Source organism: Myxocyprinus asiaticus, chromosome 42 (assembly GCF_019703515.2).
Source record: "Myxocyprinus asiaticus isolate MX2 ecotype Aquarium Trade chromosome 42, UBuf_Myxa_2, whole genome shotgun sequence".
Classification (NCBI taxonomy): Eukaryota; Metazoa; Chordata; class Actinopteri; order Cypriniformes; family Catostomidae; genus Myxocyprinus; species Myxocyprinus asiaticus.
Window position 1 is genome coordinate 35,104,246 of NC_059385.1, and position 12,124 is coordinate 35,116,369.

Here is a 12,124-nt window from a genome sequence, read left to right on the forward strand (position 1 = left end):
GGGAGAGCAGACCAAGCTGGGCTTCAATGGCAAAAGAAGTCCCTCTTCCAGGACTTCTTTTGCCATTGAAGCCCAGTTTGGTCTGCTCTCCTCAAATTAATACTTCAATTTGCCTTCATTTAATTGTAAAAAATTATTCGCCATCCAGCCTTTAATTTCCTCAAAAAACATTAAAAGAGTATCAACAGAGCAGCTGCTATCAGGCCTAACTGGTATATAAAATTGTGAATCCTCTGTGTAAAAGTGATAGGAGATATAAAAAGTTTGAAAAATGGAGTGCAGGGGAAGCATATATAGAATGAACAGTAATGGTCCCAGAATAGAACCCTGGGACACACCGCAAGATAGGGGGCTGTTGTAGAGTAAACATTAGCTATATTCAAGGAAAAGGTCCTCTTTCTCAGGTAGGAGGCAAACCACTGCAGAGCCAGCCCTGAATACCACTCATACACTCCAACCGGTTTAAAAGTATTTTGTGATCAATCATGTCAAATGCTGTGCTCAGATCTAATGGTCTTAAACAGCACTTTGGGCCTGTTAATGCTTATTTGCATTCACAGAGATTAATTTTATTTGGCCATTTTCACTGATTTTTGATAGTTATTAAAATGTCATACGAAACCTGGAGTTTGTCTTTCTTCCACTTCCGCTCAGCCTTTCTGCACACTTGTCTGCGAGTGCGGGTGTAGTCATTTAACCAAGGCTGGACGGCACCCTTGCCCTTAACTCTCCTGGCCTTAACAGGAGCAACAAAATCTAACACAGAAGAACATGATTTATTAAATGTATTTATTACCTGAAAAAAAAGCTGTTAACGCTGAATACATTCCTGGGATAAAAAACAAATCGCTGACTCTCTCTCTTTCCAGAAATTTAGAACGTTGGCCCTGGACGCAGAACCTCTACCTTCAGAGTACCTCCATTTTCAGAGCTGATATTCCTGTAAACCACCCACTCGAATATCTCAGCAATTTATCAACTGAGCCCAATATTCACGCAGTTTCCCCTAGAACCCTTCAAACTTATAGGACAGCTTGGAATTGTTTCAAGCAATTCCATTCCACCTAATATTTCCAGACTTTTCTAGAATTCCAGTCTCCTATTATTTATTTATTTATTTATTTATTTATTTTATATTATTTAATTTTTTTTACAATGAATTGTAAACATATATATATATATATATATATATATATATATATATATAAAATCAACATTTAAACCCCACAACCTCTCCCTCCCCGACCCCGCCCCCCCATAAAAACAACAACTCTGTGGTCAATATACATACATACATACATACATATACAAACATAAATACATATACATGTGTATATATATATATACACACACATACATACATACACACACATATTAATCATACAAACTATAATACACTACTCTCTCCACACCCCACCCGAGAGCCCTCCAAAAACTCCAAATACCTGCCCCATTTCCGAACAAACTTATCCAAGCCACCCCGTCTTCCAGATGACACCTCCTCATAAGCTGCCACCCTCCCCACCTCCGTGCACCACTCCGGATATGGGGGCGCACCAGCTGACCTCCAACCCCTCAAAATAACCTGCCTGGCAATCATTACACATGTCAGAACCCAGTTCCCTATATGGCCATCCCCCACATCGATGACCGCCCCATCGCCCAGAACACAAAGTCTGGGGCAAAATGAAACCTGAGTGCCCACCACGTCGCACACACAATTCTGAACCTTCGATCAGAATTTTTGGATCTCGACACACCACCAAAAAACATGGGCCATGTCTCCATCCTCCGATTGACATCTCCAGCAGGTGGGTGTGTCTTTAAGACCAAGCCTATACAGTCTAGAGGGGGTCCAATAAAATCTATGCAAATTTTGAATTGTATAAGATGCACCCTTGCATCACTAGATGCAGACTTAACGTTTTTAAGAATCTTAGCCCACACTCCTTCCTCCAATGCCAAGTTGAAATCTTTCTCCCATACTCTCTTGAGAGAAGTTAAGGCTCCATCCCCCATACTCTGAATTAACAGGGAGTAGTACACTGATGCCTCATGACCTTTTCCAAAAGCCGCAATCACCTCTCCCAAAGCATCTGCCTCCTTAGGGGAATGTGTGCTACTCCCAAAAATAGTGCAAAGCAGGTGGCGCAGTTGTAAATACCTATAAAACTGAGGTCTGGGGATCCCAAAATGTTGGACCAAGTTTTCAAATGATCTCAACACACAACCTTCATATAGGTCACCGAGTGTAGCAACCCCCCTCACAATCCACTCCGGCCAGCAGAAAGGAGACTTGCCAATACATAGTCTTGGGTTCTGCCATATGCTCGAGGCAGCATTTAAATAAGTGTCCAATTTAAACAATCTGGACACTTTAGTCCATACTGAGTGTAAATGCGAAATAACGGGGTGTAACTTAACTTTTCCGATTAGTTTGATAGAGATGCTTTGTAATGGTGAAATAGGGGCAAGAACTGCCTGTTCAATAACAAACCAGGGAGGGGCTCTCTCAGGTGGAAGTGACCAATGAGCCAAATGTCTGAGACTGAACGCATAGTAATAAAACAAAATCTTGGGTAGGCCTAGCCCTCCTTTGTCTATCAGCCTATGTAACTTATTAAAATGCAATCTGGGACGTTTACCATTCCAAATGAAGGACTTCGCTATGCTATCAAATTCCTTGAAATAAGAGAGGGGGACATCTACAGGGAGAGATTGTAGCAGGTAGATACATTTTGGAATACAATTCATTTTAACAACATTAACCTTCCCAATCATCGATAAATGTAATGAAGCCCAGCTGCTGACATCGCTCAAAATCCTTTTTATTAAAGGGTCTAAATTAACACTAACTAAATTAGACAAATTTGCTGGGAATAAAATCCCCAAATACTTAATGCCCTGTTTGGGCCACTGGAAGGCGCCTGTCTGAAAAGCCGTTACTGGGCAGTACGCTGTCAAAGCCAAAGCTTCAGATTTAGCCCAATTGACTTTGTATCCTGAGAACTTGGAAAAGGAATGAATAATTCTGTGGAGGCAAGGCAAAGATCTAGTAGGTTCAGAGACAAATAATAAAATATCATCTGCATAAAGCAGAAGCTTATGCGGCACACCTTCCGCCACCACCCCTGGAAAATCATCATCCTTTCTTATCGCAGCTGCTAATGGTTCCAGGGCAAGACAGAACAATAATGGGGAAAGAGGGCAACCCTGCCGAGTGCCCCTATTCAAAGTAAAATAATCTGAGATTAATCCATTTGTTTGTACCACTGCAACAGGGTGTCTATAAGGTAACTTAATCCAACCAATAAATGTACTCCCGAACCCGTACATTTCCAAAATCTTAAAAACTTAATCCCATTCTACCATATCAAACGCCTTTACGGCATCAAGTGAGATGGCAGCAATTGGAGATTGATCATTCGCTACTGACCACATGATATTGATGAGATGCCTGATGTTATCAGAAGAGCTGCGGCCCCGAATAAACCCCACCCGATCTATATGTATGAGAGATGTCATAACTTTACTTAATCGATTAGCCAAAAATTTTGACAATATTTTTACATCTAGTTGGATCAGGGAAATTGGACGGTAACTTTTACACTCGCTTGGATCTTTGTCCTTTTTAAGAATCAGACTGATCCGGGCTTGTGTCATGGTTGGAGGAAGCTTTCCATTCTTTAATGATTCAGTATTAACTTCTAACAAAAGTGGAGCCAGCTCTGTAGCATTGGATCTAAAAAATTCTGCAGCAAAACCATCTGGCCCCGGAGACTTGCTAGTAGGTAGGGACTTAATTACCTCGTCAAGCTCCTCCAAGGTTATCTCAGAATCAAGAGAGTTTTTTTGCTCAATCATCAGTTTAGGAAGATCTAATGGTTCCACAAAGTTTCTAATATCTTCATCAGTAGACGAAGACATGGAACCATAAAGATCAATATAGAATTCTTTAAAGGCATTATTAATATCAATGGCTGAGGTAAATATTTTACCACCAGCAGATTTCACTGAGGGAATGGTAGAAAAAGACTCTCTCTGCTTTATATATTTAGCCAAAAGCTTCCCTGATTTGTCACCCTACTCAAAGTATGACTGTCTTGCCCCGAATAACCAAAACTCCACTTTCCGCGACAAAATAGTATTATATCTGTATTTCAGTCGGGTCAGTTCTCTGAGGCCATCAGATGACATACAGCGCTTCAGCTCTGCCTCAGCACTTTTAATATTTTCTTCCAACTCCACGAGTTCTCGTGCTTTGGATTTTTTGATGAATGAGGCATACTGTATGATCCGGCCCCTAAGAACTGCTTTAAATGCCTCCCAAGCCACGCCCACAGAGGATACTGAGGACCAGTTGGTCTCCATATAAACATTGATTTCAGTCTTTAACATTTGTTGGAAATCAGGATTTTGCAGAAGGGATACATTAAGGCGCCAACTATATGATTTATTTTTCTCTATATGTGGCATCACCTCTAAACTCACCTGGGCATGATCTGAGACTAAAATTTTCCAATTGAGCAATCAACAACAAATGAAATTAGGGATTTGGGTATAATGAAAAAATGTATAGTCCCTACCAGATGGGTTCAAAAGTCTCCAAATATCCGAAAGACCAAGATTTTTACACATCTTGTGAAGCATCAGTGTTGTTCTAGGGGGCTTACACACTTTTGCTTCACTATGATCAATGACTGAATCCATCAAAAGATTGAAGTCTCCTCCCAATATTATATCATGAGGGATGCCAGCGGTTTGCAACATCCCTTCAAGATCTATAAAAAAGCCCTGATCATCAGCGTTAGGTGCGTAAATATTAGCCAAAATCAACCTTTGCCCTTGAATTTCAGCTAAAACAATAATTACTCTTGCTAATTTATCTTTAATCTGTTTGAGACATTTGAATTGTAGATGTTTATTAATCAACATGATGACTCCCTTGCTCTTACTTGTGCCAGCACTAAAGAAAGCATGTCCACCCCATATCTTCCCAAATTTTTCAGCTTCCTGCGGGGAGAGATGTGTTTCTTGATGAAACACTATATCATATTTCTTACGTTTAAGAAAAGTAATAACCTTCCTTCTTTTTATGGGGTGCCCCAACCCATTCACATTCCATGTGGAGAGAGATAGTACACTCATATTAACATCTGACATTTTGATATAGTAGAAAAAATTTATTGTGTGCCAAAAACAAAATTATGAAGACCACATTCCCCATTAGTGAAACAGTCAACCCCCGAACATCCCCCCGAACAAAACAAACAGAAAAAAGAAAAACGTGCGCATTAACCCCAATCCCTCTAAACTTAAAAGGTCCATGAACGCCCACAAGCCCCCACGACAACTTTGCCATCGGATTGCTCAATTTAATTACATAACAGAAAATACTTTGTGAAATAAACCCAGTCAATAGGAAGAATGAACACAAAGAACATGTAGATTCATTCACACAACTGTCTCAAAGGTGTGATCTTCCACAAAACAAATTTCAGCTGATATAAAACCATTCAGAATCCTCGGACAGACAAACGAATGTTCAGTGAGCCGGCTGTAATGAGTTCAACGGATGACGTAATCATTCCAATGTCTCGTAAAAAAAAACAAAAAAACACAGCCAGCAGGAGGAATAAGCACGAAGAACGAACAGATTAATCCACAGCTGTTCCAAAGAAATGTTATTCAACAGAACAAGCTCCAGCCGCTAGGAGGAACCAATACAAAAAGAAACAAAACCGGCATCCCGGTTCCCCGGGTGGTCGAGTCAATTCACTCGGAGGCCGCATAAACGTATATACCATGACTTACATAATCCGTCAGCTTTATAAAAGACATCCTTTGTGTGAGCATGTAGATATTTTGCGGTCATCCATAGTGTCCACTCTCAATCTGTCCGGGAACTTCAATGCAAAAATTTCTTTAAGGAAAGTGTTATTCACAAAACAAGCTCCAGCCGCTCGGCGGAGCCAATGCAAAAAACCTAAAATGTCGCCCAGCTTCCTCAAGAGTAAGTACAGTGAGTCAGGCCCACTCACATGAGAAACATCCAATGGTTTACTCAGACATTGATTCTATAAAAGATATTGCCTGATTTGGACATGTGAATACTTTGCAACCGACCTTTGTTTCTATTCTCAGTTTGGCAGGAATCATCAGAGCAAACGAGATCTTTTTCTGATGTAAGAGTTTCTTGCATTCCTTGAACCGATCACGTTTCTCTCTTGTCGAACTCGCAAAGTCCGGGAACAAGAAAATATTATGGTTCTTCCAAGAAAGCTTCCCTTTACTCCTCGCCTGGCGCAACACAAGATCTTTATCGGATGATCTCAGAAATCTGGCCAGAATCGATCGGGGCCTGTCTCCCTCAGCAGATCTGTGAGCTGGCACTCTGTGAGCTCGCTCGATTTCCAGCTTGTGGCCTGTTATGTCGAGCAGACTCGGGAAAAACTCGTCTAGGAATTTCACCATATCTCTGCCCTCCTCATGCTCAGGAATTCCAACAATTCGAACATTATTCCTGCGGTTTCTATTCTCAAGATCTTCAAGCTTTTCAAGGAGATGTTCCAAATCAACTTTGGTCACGGGCGGATTAGCGGTTAATTCCCTCTCCGAAGATTCCAGAAAATCGATTCATTTTTCAACATCAGTCACTCTTGTGGCTAACTCAGAGAATTTTGTTTCCATCGACGTAATCGATCGCCGTATTGCAGCGAGATCCTCCAAGTCAGCAAGAATCTTCGTCAATATCACCGACATGTTGGACAACTGACGCTGGATTCCTTCTCCCGCCGCGCCATCCAAATCGAGTCCCCGGTCTGTAGGCCTGTTGTGGCTTTCATTCTGAACACGTAAGTGTCTTTTAATGTCTCCAGAGCCCGAGGATTTTGACTTCTTTGCCATGTTTTGCAACAAAGGGCAAATGTGTAACTGAGTGTATCAAATTTCACCAGATTATGAGAATAATCGAAAATTCAGCAAAGTGCGCAGAGCTCGTCACTCACACGTCCGCTCCTTGCCCAGTCTCTTATTATTAATAGTTGAATTGCTATCAACACATTTTCTCTAAATTACCACAATGTTTCAAGCAATTCCATTCCTAATATTTCCAGACGTTTCCAGAATTTTTGTCTCCTCTTTCACCTCATTTCTCAATCACATAAAGCAAATCTAGCCTGGAACAATCAAGGTATATGTCAGCGGCGTCCAATTTTTCCACAAATTACTCTCATCATTAAAGGCACCCAATAAACCCTGCCCTCCCACCTAGATCCCTGGCAACCATTAACAAATGGTTAAAAAATGTTTTTAAACAAATACCTATCCACTCTATGTTATGAATACCATTCAGTAAACACTTCAATAATTCTGGATGCTATGTTCATCCTCGCATTCTTCAGATTCCTCCATTGCTCGGTATTAACTACCTTCTCCAATTTTGATCCTAATTTCCATCCCTTCTTTTCAGATCTACAAGTCATCAACAACGATACCATTCACTTTCACGTCAAACAAGCAAGACAGATCAAACAAAATGCAGGCATTTCATCTACATTTTCTATCTACTTTACCCTTTACAACAGTATCAGCTGCTCTCCCATTTTTTATCCTACAGAGGAGCCTGAATCTTTTCTTTTTGAGACCCACTATTCAAAAATCTCATTCAAAATGAGAATTAACGGCAGAAGCATTTCTCAACATTTCTGTCAGCTCCTCCATTACATTTCCTTTGTCGTGTTGTCCTTAATCATATTGGAGTGCTCGAGCCATCTGCTCACTGGACAGCTTCTCAAATCTGTTTACTTTTATTTCAAGGATTATATGAGAAAACAAACTCATGCAGTGAAGTTCAAAACGTAAATTCAGGAGGAGCTAGTTCATCTAATCTTGTCAATCATAATTTTTGGTTAGGGTTTATATGCCGCTGCTTACCTTGCTCCAACGACATTTCTTCCGGCATCCCGCCTCCTCCCCTTCACTTCCTTTATTCTTTACAATTTAGGTACCCCTTTCAATTAAAGCCGTGTTTTCACCTACAGGCAGTGTTGAGTAAGTTACTCTAAAAAAGTAATTAATTACTAACTACTAATTACATCTGCTACAGTGTAATTCGATTACTGTACTAATTTCTCTGTCTGAAAAGTAATTGCATTACTTATTACTAATTACTTTCTAAAACCATTATCAACCTCGACCAGATGAAAAATACAAGGATGGACATGAAACTGTTCTTTTATTTCTTTCAAAAACAATATAAAATCAAATAAATTATTCATGAACTGGCCAAAGAATTTAAGGGGGCAGCGTTAAATTAGAAAACATATTTTACTATTAGACGTTAAATTTCGATTTTAAATTCACTATTGTTTTATATAGAATTGTTCTATAGTCTATACAGTATTTAACGCTATTACATCAGAAGTAAATGTAATTAAATTACTGAAAGATTAAGAGTAATCCCTTACTTTTTTCAATGAAAAAGTAATTTAATTACAGTAATTAATTACTTAGTAAAGCATTACACCCAACACTGCCTACAGGTATATATCTCCTTGCTCTAATCCGACTGTCCAGGGGGGATCTCTAGCTTGAGTGGAATCCAGTGCTCGATCCTCCTGCTCACTGGACAGCTCGCAAAATAGCGTGTATTTGCTGTCCCTATAGAAACCAGTGTCAGACGCCATTGAGCCATTTACAGCAGTACTGCATCCACCCCACTGCATCACACTGTGTAAAAACAACATCCACAGTTTACTGGAACTTCCTGCTCTCGCTGGTCGTTTGGCAGAACACTTACATTTGACTGACAAGATGATATGCGATGAGAATGAGCGAGCAGAGAGGCTTCAGAGAGATTGAAAGTAAATCTCTAGACACTCTAGTTGAGGACACTACAGAATCCATCACTAACTTGAATGACATGGAGAGATGGGAGTCACCGCTCAATAGCAGCATATGTTGTTAAAATGCAGTGTGGTTCAAAAACTCTTTCAATACAGATTATATTACTTGAATGACATGGAGAGATGGAAGCCAAGGCTTCATAGCAGCATATGTTGTTAAAATGCAGTGTGGTTCAAAAACTCTTTCAATACAAATTATATTACCAGTGTAACAAGTTGAGTGAAAGTTCAGTTGAAAAATATACTGCTCATGAATCTGAGGATGTCTTGGTATTTGATATGTTCCCCCTTTGCTTTCATGACAGCATGCACAACTGGCACGAACAAAAACCTGATGATCATGTTATCCAGTATGATTTGTCAGTGTTCGAAAGAGTGTTTTGTGTGCTTCAAGCAAATCTGATGTTCAAATTTGCTTATATTTGATTATAGTGACCGAGAAATAGCGCAGAACCTTAAAGAGCACCTATTATGTTATTTTCAAATATTACCTTTCACGTAATGTGTTATAAAGCTGTTTGTGAATGTAAAAAATTCTGCAAAGTTTCAAAAATCAAAGTGCACGACAAATTGACTCCCAAAAGAAAGAACCGATTCTGAACACCTGAAACAAGTCGTTAGTAATTCCAGACTTACTTCCTGTACTAACCTACATAATTTGGTAACAAAAAACCCGCCTCTGGTCTTCATTGGCTGCTTGCGAACAGCTTTGACCCGCCCTCAAACACTACACTAAGAGGCAGACAAATCACAACAGACTGGGACATCTGACCAATCAGAGCAGAGTAGGCTCTCTGAAAGGAGGAGTTTAGAATGAATCCATTAGAACGGATCATTGAACGAGTCGTTTTTGACACTGGGAAAAAAAGGTAATGCTTATGTTTTGCTCAAATTAAATTATGAGCCAATAAAAAATGTTTTTTGACCTTTGATGCATGTAAATCTATTGTATGAGACCTTTAAAACAAAGTTAGGCACGTTTAAAAGCCATAATAGGTGCTCTTTAAATGTTTGTTCTTAATTTTATGAAAACCCCACTGTATATGTACCCTCAAAAGTGATTAAAGCATTAGCTGTATTATATTGTTAGTTAGGTAATAAAAGTGTTTTGTTTTTTGTTTTTGTTTCAGACTCATGGCTGTGCTACTACAGAAGTCAACACTGTGCGGAATAAATCATCAAGATAATGAGGTGAGAGAGCAGATGTTTGCAAACTCTCCAAATGTTGACTCAAGCAAAGTCATTTAAATTTGACAAAAGAAACATGACAGTTTAGTGAAGAAGCGAGTAAAACTATAAATGTACTTATACCACTGCCTTCACTCATCCAAAAGGAATAATTATTATTACTATTCATTTCACATTAGTGCCACCTGGTATACGTTGCTTCTTTAATGGTAAACTTAAGGGCATTTAATTTTCTCTACCTCTGCTTTAGGAAACATAATGCTCCATGTCTTAGTAGAAAGCAAAGTAACACTTGGTACACTCAAAAAAATAGCACTTTGTCTGAACTTGATTCGGTCGTGGACAGTGGTTTCACAGGTTTAAAATTAGTTTTCTCACCTAAAAATGACTAGTGACAGTAGTGATGGCCATTTTCGAAACACTGCTCTATAAAGCTTCGAAACCTTTAGAAATAATTTGTTTCGAACCAGTTCTTCAGAGCGCGTGTCAAACTGAATCCGTGTATCATTCATTCAATTCATATTCAATTGGGAATTCAAAATCAGAAAAACAAAAAACAACTTATTTCATTATTCGTTTATAAAACCAATATTGAAAAACAAATAATGACTTGTTTTTCATAATTTCGATTTAATGTTCAAGTTAAAAATAGTAAATTGGAAAACTGTGCGTTTGGATTATTTGATTTCATTAATATATGGCTTGAATATTTGATTCGCACATATGGGTGGACCTGAAACGCCCTTTTCTTCTGATTGGTCAACCTGCACCGTCGTCTTCCTCAATGCTGTGAGACAGAATAAGAGTTCTCTGCTGTTTAATTGTTCAGATGATTTCGTCTCAGTTAATATTAAATTCTTTACCATTTATTCTCCTAAACTCTCCACGAGTCTCTCTCATCAAGTAGTCAGGTTTATCAGACAGCCCTACACATAAACCTGCTGTCTTTGACGTTGCTCCGGTTTGAAAAGACGTGGTTTTAAATAAGATGACGAAAATAACCATACATTCATAAGACTATTGAAGCATATGCCTACATTATAAAGACATAGGCTTACGTTTAACTGCGGGGTAAAGTTAGTTTTAGGTTCAATATTCATTGGATATTCGCCTTATTTTCACATTCCAAAGGTTGTAGTTAGTTCCCAGCAGATAGACTGACTTACTACAGATGAGATTTTTACAGTTAGTCAGGAACTTACTATAGCCTTTGGAATGTGAAAATAACATTTTCAGGAATTTTTATGATGTTTATCCTAAAATAACCTAATACTGTACTCATATTATTGGATTTACTGTAATAATCTCACCTGTCGTAAATCAGTCTATCTACTGGGAAGTTACTATAACCTTTGGAATGTGAAATAACATTTTGGTGAATTTTAGGGGGTTTTTTTCTCTCAAAAATAATCTAATACTGTCCTCATTATTGGATTTACTGTAAACATCTAATCTGTAGTATGTCAGTCTATCAACTGGGAACTTACTACAACCTTTGGAATGTGAAAATAACATTTTGGTGAAATATTATTTATTTATTTTGTTATTTTAAATAATCTAATACTCTATTAATATTATTTGATTTACTGTAAAAATCTCTTTTAGAATGTAAAAATGTTTAACTTGCACATCAACTGAATGAGTGATTGGACACCACCTGTGTTTAATAGTGAGTGGAATTTTCAGACAGTCCCTTAAGTACACTAAGCAATGAAAGCACATTGGAGCATTTTCAGTCATAATTCGGCAGCCACACCAACTAACAGTTCAGAATGCAGTATTTTATGTCTGTATATTATTAAATACCATTTATATTAATATACCATAAAATCAAGACAAGTGTGCAAAATCTTTGCAAACTTGCCGCCAGCAGAGAACGCGGTTACTAGAAACCGAATATCCAAAAAATATCGAATCTAAATCTAACTTTACCCCGCTCTGGGACCTTAGGTGTGAGGGACTTGCTCATCATGGAAATTATGCTAAAGGAAGTTCATGAAAGCTCGACCAGTGAATTTAAAGTCAGCATT

General features: G+C 38.6%; 1 protein-coding gene across 3 annotated transcripts in view; it reads left to right on the top strand.

The window, feature by feature from the left end:
* LOC127432343 (ankyrin repeat domain-containing protein 55-like) overlaps window positions 1-12,124 on the top strand; it is a 78,832-nt gene that overhangs the window by 32,024 nt on the left and 34,684 nt on the right. For all 3 annotated transcript variants that reach the window (XM_051683284.1, XM_051683285.1, XM_051683286.1), the window contains one exon: window positions 10,037-10,097. In XM_051683284.1, the coding sequence (XP_051539244.1) occupies window positions 10,037-10,097 (61 nt within the window). The remainder of the gene's footprint in view (window positions 1-10,036; window positions 10,098-12,124) is intronic.